This window comes from Felis catus, chromosome D3 (assembly GCF_018350175.1).
Source record: "Felis catus isolate Fca126 chromosome D3, F.catus_Fca126_mat1.0, whole genome shotgun sequence".
NCBI classification, from domain to species: domain Eukaryota; kingdom Metazoa; phylum Chordata; class Mammalia; order Carnivora; family Felidae; genus Felis; species Felis catus.
The window spans coordinates 18,662,228-18,681,492 of NC_058379.1; the positions used below are offsets into that span (position 1 = coordinate 18,662,228).

General features: G+C 53.0%; 1 protein-coding gene across 3 annotated transcripts in view; it reads left to right on the plus strand.

Annotated features, from left to right (window-relative positions):
* The window catches only part of FAM222A (family with sequence similarity 222 member A), a 55,813-nt gene that overhangs the window by 15,814 nt on the left and 20,734 nt on the right, over positions 1-19,265 (plus strand). Inside the window, exon 2 of one of the 3 annotated variants that reach the window (XM_045041327.1) lies at positions 14,231-14,358. The exons of 1 other annotated variant lie outside the window; for it this stretch is intronic. In XM_045041327.1, the coding sequence (XP_044897262.1) occupies positions 14,277-14,358 (82 nt within the window). In that variant the 5' untranslated portion in view covers positions 14,231-14,276. The remainder of the gene's footprint in view (positions 1-14,230; positions 14,359-19,265) is intronic. One more of the 3 variants, XM_045041328.1, reaches the window with a different exon arrangement.

Below are 19,265 nucleotides of genomic sequence, written 5' to 3' on the forward strand. Positions count from 1 at the left end.
TCGGTCCTCCAGCTTTCAGGGTTTTTTCTCCGCCCCCCCCCCCCCACACCAATTTAATAAATACCTGGAATTCACTGTGTGTCAAAATCCAACCTCACTGATGGGGAAATAAGCACAGAGAGGTGAGTTGACCTGCCCCAGGCTGCACAGCTGGTGAGTGGAAGAGGTGGGGTTTCAATCCAGAGAGGCCAGGTCCAGAGTCCTCCCCGTAACCACCAAGGCTTCTCTGTGGCTCCCTCTTGTCCGTGGATGAGGTGCCAAGACCTCAGCCTGGCCTTCAAGACCACTACCCCACCCCAGCCCCTCCAGCCCGTGTCCATTCTTGCACACCCCACCCAAATTGCCTGCCCTGTGTTTTTTTATGCTGAGGGGCTGTGGGTGGGGTGGTCACGATCGCGGAGCCACACGGATATGGGTTCAAATCCCCGACCCACCGGTCCCTCACTGGATGGCTTTGGGCAAGTGGCTTCCCTTCTCCGTGCCTCAGTTTCCCCTCCGGGAAGACGGGGATAATAATGGTCTCTACTTCAGGGAGGTTATGAGGATTCAGTGGGCGGATGACTGCTAAGTACTACCTCTGGCATCTGCACATGGGGTGGGGTCTTCCACTGGAATACCTTCCCACCCCTGCCCTACCGTTCAGTGAGCCCTACAGGCCTGGCTCATCAGACTCACTAAGCCCCTCTCGGTGTGCCATGTGCTCCATGCAGCACCTTGCTCTGGGCTCCCTCGGAGCTCCATCTGACCGGGGTTGGGGTCGTCGGGCGTGTGCCTCACCATCCCTGCCGAGCCTGCTGGGTCCCCGCAGCCCGGCACTGCAGGTGCTCAGGCAAGGCTTGGAGCATGCAGCCACCAATGCCCACTCTGACCTGAGCGTACGTGGGGCTCATCCCTGCGAGCTGAAGTATAAACCTTACTGGAAGAGCTGGGGTTCAGGTCTTGGAGCTCAAGGGTCCCCAGGCCAGGGCCACACGTACCTCCTCGAGTCCCCTCGCGCTGCTCTGCATGGGCCGGGGACAAATCCCTCCACTTGTTGAAGCCATTGTCCTCTCTGGCCCACGATGGTGAAAGTGGAGGGTGGATGCTGCCGGCACGGTGGGCACCCGGTGGGCAGTGGATTTCAAGGGGCTAAGAAGGCACCGCTGAGCAAGTGACTGCACTCCACGTGCTCCTCATCCTGCCCAGTCTTCTCGGCCCGGTGACAGAGGTGCCGTTTCTAGCCCCAGTTTTCAGATGGAGAAACAGGCCCCCAGGGACCTGCTGACTTAGGAGAGTCCTGCCGGAAGTGGCAGAGAGGGCCCTGGGTTGCTGCTTCAGCCTTCGCGCCCACTGCAGGGGCTAGGGGGGCCGCGCCTTGCAGCTCTGGGGTGTGAGGCCCAGCAGGATGCCATCCTGGTGGTGGCGGTGGGAGGCTGACTTCACTGTGCTCAGGACAGCCTCTCTCGCGTCAGCCCCTTCCTTGGCCTGCAGTCCTGCCGACTACTCAGAGTCAGGGCAGTGTCCAGGGGAGGTGGCCCAGTGCCCACCCCAGGAGCGACCAGTGGGATGCCGGGTGCCCACTTGGAATCCCAGCCTTCCCTTGGTCTGCCCCAGCCACCGGCTTCAGAGCGCAACAGACCCTGCTTCATGTGCAGACCCCACCAGGTGGCCTTGGACAGACCCTGGGCCTCGCTGAGCCTCTGCTTGAGGCATGGATATGCCTGTGCCTCTCAGGGCGGGCTCAAGGCTGGGTGGAGCAAGGGGCACCCCTCCCTGTCTTCCAGAATCTTCCCAGCCCTTGAGCCTCCGTGACACCACTTGGGGTGGGGCTCACGTTGCCGCCCAGCCCACACCCCACTCACCCATCTGCACTGTCAAGTACCCACTTGGTTCTCTGGGGGCCTACGTGTTCCAGATGTGTGGAGGGGTTTGTTGGGCTGAGGTGGTAGGTACATGGTGCGGTCAAATGAGGGAGAGACCCCAGGGGCCAGGGCACATCACCAGAGAGGAGAGCTGTGGGCCCTGGGTCATACAAGGGGTGGTCGGGAAGGAAAGGCCCAGTGCATTCCTCTGTTCATTCGGTGGGAATTTACTGAGCATCTACTGTGTGCCTGGCCTTGGTGTAGAAAGAAACTAGAGATGGGCCTGTGAGGCCCCAGGTTCGGCCACCTTCCTGCTGAGCACCGCTGGGCCAAGCCACAGTCTCTCCAGACCCAGCCTTCTCACACAGGGTTATGGAGAGGGTCACTGGGAGGTGACGTTCAGTGCTAAGTGGTTGAGAGCCTGGGAGTCGCACACGGAGGTTCATCCCCTGTCCCACCCCTTGGGGATCAGGTAGGAGCTGGTCCATGGAGCTATGTCATGGAGCTATGTATGACAGGGGACACGTGCTCACCCTTCTGAGGCAGAAGCTGGGAGCCGGTGGGGTGTAAGAGGTAGGGAGAATGTTCTCTTTCGTCCCTCATTACAAAAGTAAAATTAATCTTTTAGTATTTGGAAGCAATACGACTGATAAAAATTCAGCCACCATCCAGCTGCCCAGAGCTCAGCACTTGGTCTCATGCTGGGGACATTCCCCCCAGGTGTTAGGATCTGGTTTCACCTTGTATAAATGACGCCCTGGTCAAGTGGGGCTTGTGTGAGTTAGTGTGGACAAGGCCAAGCCCAGGCCTGGCCTGGAGGAAGGGCCCGCGATAGGCACATTCCGGCCTGGGCTTCTGGGAGCCACCTGCCCGCCCGCCCAGCAGCCCATTGTCTGGCATGTGGGGGCTCGGAGCAGCCGTTGTTCTGCACACATCTGATCCTGTCTTTTCCACATCAGATCATTTGTAACCGTCACCAGGCAATCGGGCCCGTCGCTGATTCAATCTCGGCTTTGTGCTGTCACAGCTGTTTTTTCCGCGCCGGGCTGATTTTGAAAGGAGGCCCATCTTCTGGGCCCGCTCTTCAGAAGCAGGGGGAGGGGGTGGGGGGTCTTTATGTGTGTCTCTGGGTGTGCGCGTGCCCGTCACCCCCCCCCCCCCCCCCGTGCATCCCCTGCCCCAAACACACATACACACGCCTCTGCCTCCCCTCGCCGGAGTCGAATTCGGAATGAGGTACACAGATAAGGGCCCCGGGGCCCCACCCCATCCCCTACCACCTGCCCACCCCGGGCACCTATGTGCCCCAGTGTGCAAGCACAGTAGAGATTGTCCTCCAGTGGAAGAGACAGATGCTAAATTGTTCATCAATAAGGTCATTTCAGAGTGGTAATGACAATGAAGGACCTAGAGCTATGATGGAATAGTGGCTGGAGCAGTCAAGGAGGGCCTCCTAGAGGAGGTGATGTTTGGATTGAGGTGTGAATGAGGAGTTGAGCTGGCACAAAAGGGTCCCCCCTTCTGAACTGAGATGGTCTGTAAGTGTAAAATCCATCCCAGATTTCAAAGGCTTAGCCGAGGGGGGAGGGGGGGGACATAAACTATCTCATTAGTAATTTTTAAATATTGATTACATGTTGAAGTGATCCTATTTTGGACATATTAGATTAAATGAAATGTCATTAAACAGAATTTCCCTTGTGGATACTAGACAATTTGTAATTACATTATATTTCTATTGGAGAGCACTGGTGTATTTAGGAGAGACAAAACTATAAGTGCAAAGGTCCTGGGGTGATACTGAGGTTGACCATTGACCTGTTAGAAGAGCAGGGTAGCAAGAGGAGAAGGATAGTGTAGATAGGGAGTGGAAAGACGCTCACATAGAGCCTTAGAGGATATTGCTAGAAACGCTATGGAAGCCAGTGGGGGAGTTTAGAGTAGAAAAGGATAGAAGCTCAGCCTGGCCCCTGCGGGGTGGAGAGTAGAATGAAGGGGCCCTGTGGAGGCTGGGACGTGATGGGGCGCATGGTCAGAGCATGGGTCTGTTGTGGAAGAGTTGCAGGAAGGACCTGCTGGAGGGTTGTCTGGACCAGCCTTGCTTCCCTTCACGCCTGGATTTCAAAGCCTCTGGGCCCTCTCGTGCTCCTGCCTCTCTCTCTCTCCACCCATCCCCACCTTTCCCAGCCACTGCCTCCTCCCTGAGCAGCTGCTCCCTGTCACGTCCAACAATTTATAATACATCCAGCTCCTCGCCTCCGGGTGGTCAGTGGTTGAAATCCTTTTCAAAAAGTTACTTAAGGGGCACCTGGGTGGCTCAGTCGGTGGAGCATCCAACTCTTGATCTCAGGGCTTGATCTCATGAGTTCAAGCCCTATGTTGGGTATGGAGCCTACTTTAAAAAAACAAACAAACAAACAAACAAACAGAAGTGATGCACAGTCACTGTAGAAAAATTAGAAATAGAAGCACAAAGAAGAAGAATCAAACTCCCTAGAGATAAACGTAGCCACATGGCCAGGCTGTGGCAGAGCTGGGATTTGAACCCAGGTGGGTTGGCCCCAGCATCCCAGTGCTGAGATCACAGCACCCTGTGGCCAGATGACACTGAGGGAGCCCCTCTCCCAGAAAAGGGCTTAAAGACGCGGCACCCCCAGCCCAGCTCACAGCAAAGGACAGAAGCTGGACACCTGGCCCACATACAAGTGGGGCTTGGCTCTGGGGGGTTAACATATATATAAATCTATTGATGATATAGTTGGGCTAGAGTGCTTCGTCTTGTTTCCCTGCCCCCTGTCCTTTGAAGGCTCTGCTCATTTCTGTTCTAGCCTGATCCTCTGAAGCATGTGTTGATCTTTGGCTCCTGGCTCAAAGTCAAGAACAAACCTCAACCAGACACTTTTATCCACCCCTCCTCTTACCCCACCCCACACCTGGGCTTCTGTCTCCTAGTCTCCTAAGCACTCCTGGCCTTCCTGCCCTGGGCCCAGTTTTCTGCCCTTCCTCTCTCCCCTCAGGGTCTAAGTCTGGCCCAGCCCAGCCCTGCCCCTCCACCAACTAACTGCCTGCCCTGTGGCCCTGGACAGCGCCACCCCCCCCCCCCGCCACCGCCTCCCCACAACTCTGTCCTGGCCTCTGTTTCCTCATGGGTACACAGACCGTAGTAATCTCTTTCTCTAGGTTGTGGGGTTGGTTAAATGACGTGATGTCTGTAAAGTGCCGAGCCCATGGGAACACTAAAAATAAAAATCAGCTCCTATTATTACTCTGATTATTAGATTTTCTCCTTCCCTGTTGTTGGGTTAAGCCTGAACTGTGGGGTGCAGGGACCTGGGGGCATGCAGGGGGATAGGTAGGTGAGAAGATGCATGGGAGCACTGAGCCCCTCCCAGCTCCACGATGGGTCTTACGTTTGCCCTTTGCACAGTGTTCCCCCTTCCGGACTCATTATCCCCAGTCATCTCTCTGGTAACACCTGGTATCGTTTTAGTTTCCACTTGTATGTTGCTCCTCCACAAAGGTTCCATGACCTCCAACAAAAATACTGGGTTGGGGCCTTTCTGCTGCTGACATTCAGTATATTGATGCCTGGCTTCACCCCCACCCCCACCCCCATCCCTTGGCTGGAAGGTAACAGTGGAGACCTTGCTGTCACTTATGCCTAGGTCAGGATAGGGGAAGAATGGATGACCTGTACAGTCGTGCCACCACCACTCCCGCCCCGCCCCCCCCCCCCCCCCCCCAGCACTTCCCTTCCTGGGATCTGGCTCTCAGGGAGTGGAAGCTGGGTAGGGGTCTGAGATTTGCTAGCTTTGCTTCCCTGGCTAGGGCTTCCTGAAGGCTCCTTTTTGTGAGAATGAGCCCCACCCCCATTCACTCCCCTGGTGCTCCTGGGCCGTCTTTGATTCTGGGAGGAGACCAACCAGGTGTGATGCCAGTGCCAACAACTACCCCCTCACCCCATCACTAGAGGGAGAGGTTTTCAAGCCTTTTTATGGACCCACCCACCCACCCAGCACCTTCTCTTAGCCTCTCCCTGCCGTGAACCAGCACTTGGCCACAGGAGGTGGATCTCGCCACCTCGTGACTGAGGTCCCTGCCCCTGGTGACCCTGCCTGGGCTTAACGCAGATGGGGTGCTCTTAGTTTCTCATCAAGAGGGTTCCTTCTCCTTCCTGGAGCTGCTGCAAGTTCTTCACATTCCCGTTTTTTTCCAAGTCTTCATAGGGACCCTTTCTCCTCCCCTCTTCACCTGTTTACTACCTATCTGTTGACAATAATCATAAATGATACTAATAACAGCTACCACTTGGGCAGTTATTACTATGACCCTGGCACCTTATTTGTATGATCCCTGGTAAGAAATTAACCCCTTTTTCAGAGGAGGAAACTGACTCTCAGAGGGTTTGCCCTAGGCATCAGAGTTAAGGGATAAAGCTCAGACATCTGGCTCCAAAGCCTGGAACAATATTGTCACTCTCCTTAGGAGGCAGTGGAGCTGTCCTTTCATTGTGACACCCCTAGGCTAGGTAGGGTGGCCCCATCATGGCTACCCCTTGTCTGCCTTGTAGTTGCCCTTCTGACACCCTCATCCCGCTGTCAGGGTCTGTCACTGCCTCAGCATCTCACACAGGACCCCCCACACACAGTAGGTGCTTAATTTGTCATGTCTCCAGAGGCTGGAGTGCCACCCAGGGCAAATAACATCTAGATTAGTTCCCATGGTGACTGACGTCACTGTGCTCCCAGGCTCTGCCCTGCCTCTTTCCGCCGGGGCGCTCGCAATGGGAGCTGGCCGTGGTGCTGAAGGGCTCGGGAGAGCCACCCACCCTAAACCGCCCCCTCTGTCCTAGTTGGTCATTTTCTGAGCCCCGTTTTGCCTCAACACCCTGGGCCAGCTTCTTGCCCATCCTTCCTTCAGGAGATGGTTTCCTAGGGGCCCACTATGCACGGCCACTGGTCATAGTATCATATACCCATGGAGAAGGGATCAGAGAGAGCCACGCAAGGAACTCCCATTAGTTTGATTATTGATCAGACGTTTATCAAGCACCTTGTGTGCCTCTGAGAAGCCCTTGAGGAACCTGGGCTCCAGCTGAAAGTCAAGTAGAATTTCAAGGGGCGGATAGAGACTCAGGAAGGGCTTGCAGGTAGAAGGGATTCCATGGGCAAAGGCCTGCACGTGTGGTGGTGAGAAGCTTGTGCTCACCACAAGGCTCCGCTGAGGCTGCCTGCCCTCCGAATTCGTGATTGTCAGTTCACTTTTTGGTGTCTCCTGGCAGCCCAAAACTGCCCACCTCTCTGGCTCCAGTGCCCAGCCCAGGGCTGGACCTAGACTGAATGGAGAGTTGTCTCCCAGGCCAACTCCCAGGATGGAATCTCTGTCCTGGGAACAGAGGGAGCCAGGGATGCTTTGTGGCCAGATTTGCATTTTGGAGAGACCTCTGGCCCTGTGGGGGTGTGGGGATGGATGCAGCAGTAATCCTGGCGGTAGATGAGGCGGCCTGTTGAAGGGGGCAGTGCCCCTCCACCCCAACCTTTGAAAAAAGAAAGTGAAAATCCCCTTCTGGTGCTGCAACCCAAATGGCAGTGGGGGAAATAATCACTTTTCACAGACCCCTTATCCACAGCCGAGCCCTGCGCCAGTTTAATCAGCAGTGGTGGTGCGACTTGAAGATTCCCGGGCTTGAGAGATCAGGAGAGGGGTTAAAGAAAATTACCCTCGCCTCCTCCATGCTAATGTAATCTCTAACCAGATCTGCCTAGCCGCAGCTCAAATTGCTTTTTAGATTAACATTTAATTATTAACAGGGTCCCCTGGAAGGCCTCAGGCTCAGAACAGGGATGGGGGAGGGAGCTGCAGGAGGGGGATGGGGGTGGGCTTCTACTCTGGCTGCCCTGCAGAGAGACAGAGTGGGATGGGGGGGGGGAGGAGTAGGGGAGAGTGGGGTCAGGAAGAGAACAAGAAGGAGGGACAGCAGGAAAGAAGAAGAGAGACGCCAGGACGGGAAGGCAGATGGAGTAAGGGACAGGGAGAGAGACCAAGAAGAGGAAGAAAGAGACAGACAGTGGATCTTCCTGTTGTGGGGGAGGGGCTGTGCACCCTGATTCCCTATGGCACTCCTGGGCAAGGGTCCCTCCGCCCCTCTGTCCTGGCCAGAGGCAGGCGATGTTCCTGCCCCTCACTGTTTATGGAGGACTGAGCTTCTGAGGCTTCGAGCTGGCCTGACTTGTGGTGCTGGAGATGGTCACAGATAAAGTGACTTGAGGCCACACAATCAAGATCTGACTCCAACTCTCCCAGGCTCCCAGTCCAGTGCTCATTCCCTTCCCCAAGCCCTGGGCCTCCCACCTCCACTACACATTCTTCCCTGTAGGTGGGGTCAGGCTCTGTGGCCAGGACAGGGTGAGGAAGAACAAGGCTTCCTGTACAGCAGCGGGGGCAGGGGAAGGATCAAGGTGAGAACTGTGGGCAGCTCCTGCCTCCTCCCCCTTGGAGGTTTGTGGGGCTCCCGAGGAGTAGTGGGCAACTCCTTCAACCCATTAGGAAACTCAGAGTCCTAAGAGTCCTAACGGTCCACCCAGCGCTCCATGTGAACTGCTGGATTTCTCCAGCTCCCTGTCTTATCCCAAGTCAAGATTCTGAATCCCTCAAGTACAGGCTGCATCTAGAACCCCCCTCTGTGTGCCAACAGAAGACCTAGCCCTGTTGCCTTGCACACATTTAGTGCACTGGATTGTTTGAAAACTAAATCGTAACATCCCCACACGTCTAAGCTGGAAGCGCCTCCTACAAGATCCGCTGGTCTACGCCCCATCAAGGTTCAGTGAGGGAAACTGAGAGTCAGGGAGGGACGGTGACTTCCTCCAGGTCACTCAGCCAATCAGAACCCTGGTGTGGGCACGTGCCACCCACAGCTTTCCTCTGTGAACTCCTATTCTCATTGCACACTGGGAAGGGCCTGGCATGACCTTCCCCTCCAAGCCACAGCTAGTCTTTGGCCTTGAGTAGAGCCAAGGAGGCCAGAGCAGACAGCTCCAGGAGCAGGGGAAAGACACAGGCTGGAAGTGGATGGCCATGGCCTTCATGAGGTCACAGCCTCTCCAAGCATGTCCTCATATTCTGCCCTGCCTTAGGGCCAGCCCGGCCTGGCAAGGGACCATCTGCTGACCTGCAGGATGCATGAGGGAAAGCTCTTTCCAACTGCCACCTTAGAGAAATAGGAGCAGCTGGAGGGAGAAGCCAGGAAAGTTCACTTTCAATGGGCTGGATTCGGGAGTGGGAAGTCCGTTCTTACTGGATGTTCTCTTTAGCGGGACATTCTTAACCAATTTTTGTACAGCCCACGAGGCACTGGACTGGCCCTCAAAAGATGCTCAGGGAGCGTTTGCTGCCTGAATGAATGAATGAATGAACGAACAAACGAGGGAGGGAGGAAGGGAATGGGTGGGTAGATGACAGGCACCTCAAAACGTTCTCACAGAGGCAGGGTCTGCAATATATTCAGCTCAGTATTGTTCTGCCCAACACAGGCCTCACACGCTGTCCTCTGTGAATGTTTATGGGATGAGTAAGTGGCCTCCTGGGAGCCCCTCCTCCTCCTTCCCCTCCTCACCTCCCTCTCTGTGATCCCAGCCCCTCCTGGAGGAGAATCAAAGTGGATTTGGGCACTGGAGAGAAGCAGGCCTTTGCCTCTGCTCCTTCCCGCCCAGCTGCCTAGAAGCTGGGGACTGAGGGCCCCCCCCCAAGATTGATCCAGGGGTGGGGGCCACATGGTGTGGGGCTGAGGGTGCCGTCTCTGGTTGGGAGTGACACCTAAAAGCTGCATGACCTCGTGCAGATTCCTTCCCTTCTCCGTGACCATTTCCTAATCTGTGAAATGGGGCTAAAACAGCACCCACCCCAGAGGCTGCTAGGAAGCTGCGGTGAGGTATAACGGACAGGATGCACGTGGGGTGTGGCACAGAGAGAAACTTCGATAAATGGGAAGCGCTATTATTAGTACTAATGTGTGTACAGTTACTTGTGAGCTTCCCCCTCCCACTGGCTGGGGCTTCCCGAGGCCCCCTGCAGCCAGACGGGCTGGGAGAGATGACAGAAAGCAGGCAGGGCCAAAGGCCCCAATTCCCTGTTCTTTTAATAAAAATAAAGACCCTTTAGACATCCTTCTCCTATGCATTGTTCTGCCAAGGCAAGCAGCACAGACTCAATTCCTCCTCGGACTTGGAAAGTTCCTTCCTTTCTTTCCCCTCCCCTGTCACATTTCCTTTATCTAAATCCTCAGCCATGAAAGGGCATATCGACAGCTGGGGGCGTTATCTGGTGGAGGGGACCTTTTCCTAGGGGTGCCTCTGAGATAAGACGTCTTATCAGCCCCCACGTCAGGAATGATGCCAAAGCATTCTAATCATTGAGGCTTGCGACATTTTCTCCCTCCCTCCCCCCACCCCCTTTTTTTATTAAAGTCACAAAAGACCTTGGGCGTATAAACAGCCTGATTTGCAGATAGGGTTTCAAAATGAGCAGCATTCCCAGGACGGTCCCTGGCTTGGGGAGTCATGAGTCTGGGTGGGGCCTCCAGGGTGCTGGCTTTCTGCAGATGGGATGATGCCAAGCAGAGAGGGGGCAAGGTGGGGTCAAGGCAAAGAACCTGAGTGTTTTAGGCGCCTGCCCCATTCCTGTCCCCAGCTTGCTGTGTGACCTTGTGCAGGATGCTCGACTTCTCTGGGCCTTGGTCACTTCGTCTGACAATAACGGATTCATTGATTCAGCCCTTCATTCAGCACCTGTTTATTAAATGATTGCTCTTTGCCAGGCACCAGGAGAAAGAGACAAATAAGACATGGTCCTTGCCCCCGAGAAACTCACAGTCCAGTGGAGAGAGACAGACGTGAAAATTGGCACTTACACTTAGGACCGTGATGGGGGATGCCCAGAGGAGGGGACAGCTGAGTCAGAGTCCGAGTTAAAATGGATTGGGGTGGCGGTGCTGTAGGCAGAGGGGCCAGCACAGGCAAAGGTTTGGGCGTGTGGGGCAGCCAGCTGGAGGGAGGTCTAGAAGAGCTAGGGCGGTGGAGGGGGAGGGTACAGGCAAAGAAGGCTGGGCTCTATTCTGGGGCCAGAGAGACACTGAAGGGCAAGGAGAGGGGTCTTTGTCCCGTTGTAGATGGTTGGGATGATGTGGGAACTGGTGGTAACCCACTCGTCATCGTGCTCGGCCAGCTCCTACCCCCTCCCACCCACAACGTGCCCCAGCAGTAGGGCACGGGGTTCCTGGGAAAATGAGCAGTGAATTGGGATTAGAGGCACAGAGAGAAAAGCGCTTCCTCTTCGAGTGAAGATGGTCTCTCAGGCAGCGGGGCCCTGCCTGCCGGTCCTCCAGAAGTGAGGGATGAAATGACTCAGGCAGTTGCACTGAGCTGAGGCCTTAACGTGGATTCCGTTCCCTCGGTGGTGGCAGGGGAGGGGGGGCGGGATCCTCTGTCGCTCCCCCCCACACCCCCCGAGCTGGGGCAGGTGACCCGTTGGCTCCCAGAACCGCCTAGGTGTCCACCATCAGAGCGTTCTGAAAACCAGAGCCTCACCCGGGAGGGCAGCTGATGGGGTCCAGAGAGGCCCCAAATGAGGCAGTCTGCCCCTCACCCCCAACAACTACAGCCCCCAGCCTGCCCCTTTCAGCTGCAAAGCATGCTGTAATGTGTGGCCCAAGGGGAGTTGTGGGGGCGCCTGGACAGGGGCTGGGCTTCTTGGGCCCCTGGCACCCAGTGAAAGGCAAGAGGGAGGAAGGACCTGTGCGTGGGGGCGGGGAGTGTTGGGAATTGTCTGGACCCTGGTGGATAATGACCTGGCAGGGTCAGGGAGCCTCTTTTACAAGAGAGGGGCGGTAGCTCCCCTGGGGTCACACAGTGGGCACTGGGGTAGGGGTATGTAGGTTCCAGGTTGCCTGGCCTGCAGGCTGCCTGCTGGGGGCGGGGGGGAGGGTGGAGAGGCTTACACAGCCACTGCCTGCTGCATGGCCCTGCGCAGGGTGTGGCCTCTCTCTGGCTTGGGTCTCCCCGAGAGGGCTTTCACCTGCAGCTGGCAGGCCTTCTCCGGCTCTCCCCTCTGTCCCCCAAACCCTGTGTCAGAGCAGTGAGAAGGGGGCACCATGCTGGGCTGCTGGGCTCTTACCTTCCAGGTGCACACACCCTTGTGCGTGACCATGGACAGCCTGCTTGTGCATGAGAGGGCGCCAGGGGGCGTGGAGGGGCGCGGCACCGCTGGTAAGGATGGGCAGCACTGTGCCCATCTCGGGAGATGTCCGTAGTGAGCGTGTGACGGCATCGTGCCCACGTGTCCCCAGGTGTCCGAGCGGGGCAGAGTGTGTGCACGGCTATATCCTGAAGGGCCCAAGTCCCCAGTCCCCGAGGCTCAGTGCCTCCTTCCTGCAGTCAAGGGCTTTCATCCCTGCAATAAGCCCCACTTCATTCCCTTTTTAAACTGTGTAATTTCTGCCTGATTGTAATGGCATATTTTAAAATTACCAGAAATCAAAGCCGGGAAGTGGATACCGCAGCTCTGACTGCGCGTGCATCGTCGCTGCGTTAAGGCTGGCGATTGGGGGTGGGGGGAGGGGGAGAACCGCCTCCCCTCCCCCATTCACCCCTACTTTTTTTTTTCTTTTCTTTCTTTCTTTTTTTTTTTTTTTTTTTTGAGACAGTAATAGGAGAAAATTGGTTTTGAAACTGAATAAAAGTCCCTTTCAGAGTAAATCATTTCTTTCAGGGTACCTTTGCTGAAAGTAAAATAGAGCATAATGAAAGGTGGTTACGTGATTGTCTTTCATTTACCGAGAGGCCAGGACAGACAGGAGGCTGCAACCGTCTCGGGGAAATTCAAGATTGGAATAATTGCGCCGTAACAAGGAGCTTGTTGTGAAATTAGTATCTTAAGAAAGTAGTGAAAAAAGGCTTTTCCTCATGAATACTTCATTATTAGAAGAAAGCAGCAGAATTTAAGGGCTCCAGACACCTGTTTAGTATTAAATAACTCCCCTTTCTTCCCCTTAAACACACACCCCCTCCTCTTTCTTCTTCTTCTTTTTTTTTTTTTTTAAAGAACTGGCAAGAGGATTGAGCTGGCCCAGCTTGGCTGCTCAAGACGTGGGTGGGGTGGGGTCAGGAGGTAGTGGGGATCCAGTGCCCGGGGTGGGTGGACATCAGGGGTGGCTTGGGCCTGTGGCTCTGGCTCCTTACCGAGGAGAGAGGAAGGGAGGGGCCCTTGCGGGGAAAACTCCTGTCTTTTCTCCATGGCCTCCAGGGCAGGCTCACCCTGCCCCTCAGAGGCTCTGTGTTCTCGGGCAAGTGGGTTTTTCGAAGATAAAAGTGCATATTTCCTTGTAAACACTGGGCATCTGACTCTGGGCAAGTGAGCACAACGTGGACCTGTCTGGAGCCTCATCTGAGCTGCCACCTGTGGGGGACCCTGCCCAGCCTGGCAGGGTAGAGCTGCCTTGGGCGGCCCTGCCCTTCCTGTCTGGGGTGGGGAGCTCAGGCAGGGAGTCCTTGGGACCTGGGCTCAGGGCTCAGTCAGGCTCAGTGGGGATCAGGGCGGGAGATCACGCTTTCTCCCAGCAATGCCGTCCTGGACATCTTCCTGTAAGGGTGCCGGGAGAATGCCCCAGATCAACATTCCAAAACGCTGGAACACCCACGTGCACACTGGCAGTTCCTGGGTACCCCTCATGTAGCTTCCAAAGATGACCACATGGGGCCTTTGCCCTCCATGAGCCCGAGGCTGAAGAGCAGGGACAGAGGTGGTGGCAAGAGAGCCAGAGGACGCAACCCACTGGAAGGGAGGGGGTGCGGATGTGTCCAGGCGTGGGGGCATCAGGGAGGCCCCCTGGAGGAGGTGACCCACACAATGGGCAGGGCCAGGACATGTCTGACCGTTCTGTTCTGGCCCCATCACAGTGGAAATCCACCACTCATGACCTGGATTCTTTTTTTCTTAAGTTTATTTTTGAGAGGGGGCAGGGCAGAAATAGAGGGAGAGAGAATCCCAAGCAGGCTCCATGCTATCAGCACAGAGCCAACTCAGGGCTTGAACCCACAAACCATGAAATCATGACCTGAGCCAAAATCAAGAGTCAGACATCTAACCGACTGAGCCACCCAGGCGCCCTGAGATCTGGAATCTTTTCCTTCTTGTGAGGCCACGGATGAGCCTCTTGACGCCTCCGGGCCTCAGTGTCCTCCTCCGCCAGATAAGGGAGAAGGGGCGTCTCCTCTGAAAGTCTCTGAAGCTCTGCTGGGTAGTGGGGAGGCTGCTGGCAGTGACCCCAGCCCGGGGAGGTGGGAGGCCCGCACGGAGCAGCCTGAGTGACAAGCACCTCATCTCCCTCCTCACAGGGACCCTGCCGCAGAGTGCACCCCGCCGCGGGCCCCCAGCTCAGCCATGCTGGCCTGTCTCCAGAGGACCCAGAACCCACCGGGCCAGCACCTGGCCTGCCCGAGCAAGAGCCGGGAGCTGCGTAAGTGTGAGTGCACGCCCTCCCCTGCCCCCTTCTGCTGTCCGCTGAACCCACAGAGCTTGCCGTGTTCCTAGACACGTCCTGCTTCCCCCACCCAAGCCTCTGTGGGGCAGATGCAGAGGGAATGCCATCCGAACTGGCATGTCCACCCACCACGACCCTGCCCAGGACTCACCCTGTTCCCGGTCTTTGCCTGTGCTGTGCTGCCTCCCCCACGACAGCACCTACCCCCTCTGGCTGACTCCCACTGGGTGCGACCTCCTTCCAGGAGCCCTCTCTGACCCCAGCCCCCTGTCTGTGACCCCACGATGCACCACGTCTGTCTCAATCACCATTCTCCTGTGCTGTCAGCAGAGAGTAGGACAGTGTGGAAGCAAATAGTCCTGAATGGGATCCTAGCTTGGGGCCTGATTTGCTATGTGACCTTGGGCAGGTCCTTGCCCTCTCTGGGCCTTGCTTTTTCAGTGTGTCAAATTAGGGAGCTGGACTTGGTGATCTCCAAGGGTCTGTCTTCCTTGGCCATCTAGGATAGGGATGACAAACCCTCTGAAGCCACCATAGGGTTTTTGAAAAGTTGCAGTATTTGGAAACATTTGAAAACAGGGAGATTTGCATAATAACCTGGATTTTTAATGTCTCTTGGGAAAAAAAAAAAAATCAGAGGATCTGGCAACATAGGCCTGGGTTCCTGAACTGCAGCTGTTGGTTGGAACTGAACTGCTCTTGTCTCTTTGAAGATCTCTGCCTCCTGTTGCCCACAGTTCCCACCCCCTCCCCGTCGGCTCCGTCCCACAGCTCAGCAGTGGTTGCCACTCATCACTGTGCTTACCCCGCTACTCTTTCTTCTTTCTTGTTCTGTGTTTATCTTCAGACAAGGTAGTACACTCATGTGGTCCAGTGTACAAGAGGAACGAGGGGCGTGTATACAGACAAAAGTCCCCATCTCGCGCCTGTCGCACGGCCGCCCACTCCCCTTCTCAGAGGCAGCCAGCGCCGTCCTGTGTGTCCTTCCAGACGTTCTCCGCACAACCCAGCACACCTGGGACACAGTCACACGTCCTCCCAGCGGGCCCTGTGGGTCAGCATCTAAAGAGCTTCTTCCTTCGTCGGCCCCTTAGTTTTCCAGAGCAAGGGCGAACTGTGTTTCATTTGACCAGTCCTCTCTATACACTGGACCTGCCCGTTGCCATTACAAGCAGTGCAGCGATCAGCAACCACATGTGTGTGTCACAAAGGTGTGAGCAAAACTGCAGGATAGACTTCTCGAGGGTCCAAGGTACTTGTACTTGTCGTTTTGAACTATGTGGTCTGATTAACATATTCAGACGACTGTGTGTGAGACAGCCTGTCTGCCCACACCCTCGCCCATCACGGCACCGTCTCAAAACTTCTAGGCTCTGCTCACCTCATCAGAGAAAAATAGGATCCCAGCGCAGTTTTAGATTAACATGTAACATGAATGAGGATGAATATCTTCTCATGTCTGGGCCATCTGTTTTCCCTTTGAACTGATTCATCTCCTTGGTCCATCTTGTTCAGTTGGGTAGGTTTTGTCCTTATTGAATTACAGGAGCTCTTTGCATATAACGGAATTAGACCTCGGTCTGTCATTTGAATTGCATATGGTTTCCCCGATTTATCGTTTGTCTTTGATTCTGCCATGAAGACATTTTCTTTGTGAAGTGAGATCTGTATTTCCTTTCATGGCCCCTGGATTTTGTGTCATACTTAGAATATCCTTCCTCATGCTGAGATCAGGGTTTCCTCTAGTTCTTTTATGGTTTAATTTTTTAAAGACATGGTATAAAGCGGGCGGTATGGATCCAAGCATATTCATCAGTGCAATGCTATGGTAATTATTATAGTTGTAATACATTAAGAATTTTAATGTTATTGAAATATGATTCACATACCATAAAACCCACCCATCTGAAGCACGCAACTAATGGTTTTTTAGTATATTTACAGAATCTTGCACCCATCAGCACAGGAAATTTTAGAACATTTCTGTCACCTCAAGAAGAAACCCCTACCCCATTCGCAGTCACTCTCTGATCCCCTGCTCCCCTTCTTTGCAGAGTCCCCTATTCTGGACTTTGATGATAAGGGAATCATTCCTACAGCACGTGGCCTTTTGTGACTGGCTTCTTTCCCTTAGCACCGCCACGTTTTCAAGCTCATCCCTATAGGTTCATCCCTATTGTAGCACGTATATAACCCCCTTTTCATATTTGGGGGGGGGGGTTGCTGTTCCTGTTCATTCCTCAACCTCCCCCCCGCACAGAATTTCCTGGGCTATTTTTCTGTCTGAACTTACAGGAGCAACTTATCTAGGAGAGAGCAAAAAATCCTGTTGGGTGTTTTTTCCCCGGGATTACATGAAATTTACGGTTCAGGAAGAAATGATTTTTTTATGTTGACGCCCTCCAGGAACATGATAAAACCTTTGTTTGCTCAGACTTTTTTTTTTTTTTTTTTTTTAACGTTTTGATGTCTGCCTCATCTAGCTTTTTGCACATATGTTAAAAGTTGACTTCTGGAGAGTTACCCGTTTGGGGCTACTCTTTTCTTCCTGAAACGGAAGTTATTTATATAAAGGCTATTAACTCCCGCCCCCTTGCTGAATTCTGTTATTGTTTGTAACGGTTTTTCAATTTGGTTTCTTAGATTTTCCAGTTACGCTATTAGATTGTGTGCAAATGATAATTTTACTTCCTACTTCGGAAGTTTTATACTTTGATTTGTCTTATTTAATAGTGTCTGCTGCTATCCCTGGAACAATGAAAAGTAATATTCGTGATAATGGACACTCTTGCTTCATTCCTGACTTTAAATGAGCAGCTTTGATTATGCAAAATGCTGGTGTGCAGGGGGCAGATGTTTAGCAGGTTAAGTAAGTGTCCCTGTGTTCCTGTTTCATTAAGAATTTTAAAAAATCAACAATGGAAGTTAAAGCTTAGCAAATGCCTTTTCAGTGTCCATGAAGATGACCATATGGGTTTTTTTTTTTGTCTTTTAACAGGAATAGTGACAGGGATTCCTTACCATTGAACTACCCTTGCATTCCTGGTCAAATCCCACCTGGTCATGGTGAATATCTTAATATATTGCCAGACTGGCTTTGTTATTTCATGTAGGAGTTTTGCTTCAATTTCATTAGTGAGATTAGCCTTCAGGTTTTGGAATGCCTTTTGTTGGGTTTCGCTATCACTGTGCTGCTTGCCTCATAGAGAGAATGGAGGCTTTCGGCTTTCTCGATGCTTTGTGACAGCTTAAGTAGAAATGGATTATCTGGGGCGCCTGGGTGGCTCAGTCAGTTGGGCGTGTGACTTTGGCTCAGGTCACGATCTTGTGGTTCGTGAGTTTGAGCCCCACGTCAGGCTTTCCACTGTCCGTGCAGAACCCCGCTTCAGATCCTCTGTCCCCCACTTCCTCGGCCCCTCCCCCACTCGTGCTCTCTTTCAAAAACAAGTAAAACACTGAAGAAGAAAAAAAAAAAGGAAATGGATTATCTGTTCCTTAAAGATTCGTTGATCCTCTCTGAAACAGTCTGGGCCCGGGCCTTTCTTTGGAGTAGCTCTTTGATTCCTCTGTAATAATTGATCTGTTGTGACCATTCTGTTCCTTAAATGAGTTTGGTAAATTTTGTCTGTCTAGAAAAGTATTCATTTTATCCACTTGTCAAATTTACTTGTATGAGACTGAACAAATTAATTTACACTTCTTTTATTTATTTTTATTTGTTTTGAGAGGGGGAGAGGCAGAGAGAGAGCGAGAATCCCAGGCAGGCTCCACACCCCTAGTGCAGAGTCCCGTGTGGGGCTCGAACCCACGAACCCTGAGATCATGACCTGAGCTGAAGTCGGACACTCCACCCGCTAAGCCACCCAGGAGCCCCTGTAATTCTTCTCAAGGATGGTTTCATTCTTATTTCTTGTCTATATTGTGCATCCCTCCCCCATCTCCCTGCCCAAACCCCATTTTTCTTGATTAGGTTAGTTGGCTAAAAGCTTACCTCTCTCCCTTCCCCAAAGATCCAACTTTAGTATTTAGTTATTAGTAATTACCCTTTTCTCACTTCATGCATTTCTCACTTATGCATTTATTTTTATTAAATTATTCCTACTTTCCTTGTTTTAGAAAAAAATTCTTAAGTTAGAAGCATAACTCTTTATACCGATAAACAAGGAGAAAAAGGAAAAATTAAGGCTACAAATTCTCTGAGCACTGCTTTAGTTATATCTGATAGGTCCTAAGAGGAGGTATTTTGTTTTTAAAACCTCTTGTGATTTTGGTTTCTTCTTTGACCTAAGGCTCATCTGGGTTCCACCTATCTACCCAGGTGGTAGGTGCTTTTGTATTTCATTATTTCTGGTTATAATACATTATGATTCAGAGAATGTTGCTCAAGATTTCTACTTTTTTTGGACTTGAATAAATTTTTCTTTGTGATGTCATCTGTAGTCATTTTTTTGTGACTTTTCTTTTTAAATGGAACTTGGAAAGAAGATGTGAGGGGCGCCCGGGTGGCTTAGTCAGTTAAACATCTGACTCTTGGTTTTGGCTCAGGTCACGATCTCACAGTTTGTGAGTTCAAGCCCCATGTCAGGCTCTACACTGACAGCACAGAGCCTGCCTGGGATTCTCTCTCTGCCCCTCCCCTTGCGCTCACTCGCGCTCTCAAAAGAAACATTAAAAAGAAAAAAGATGTGGCTGTTTCCAGGATTCAGAGTTTGGCGTATGCCAATTATGTCTTCCCGTTAACTATGTCACTTATGTCTTCCATGTCCTTACTTACCTGTCATGGATGGAGAACGGAATTAGATGCCTACCGCTAATGTGTCCCAGTGTATCTCTTCTCGTAGCTCCTAATGCTTTGGCCTTATGTATGGCGATGCCATGTCATTTAACAC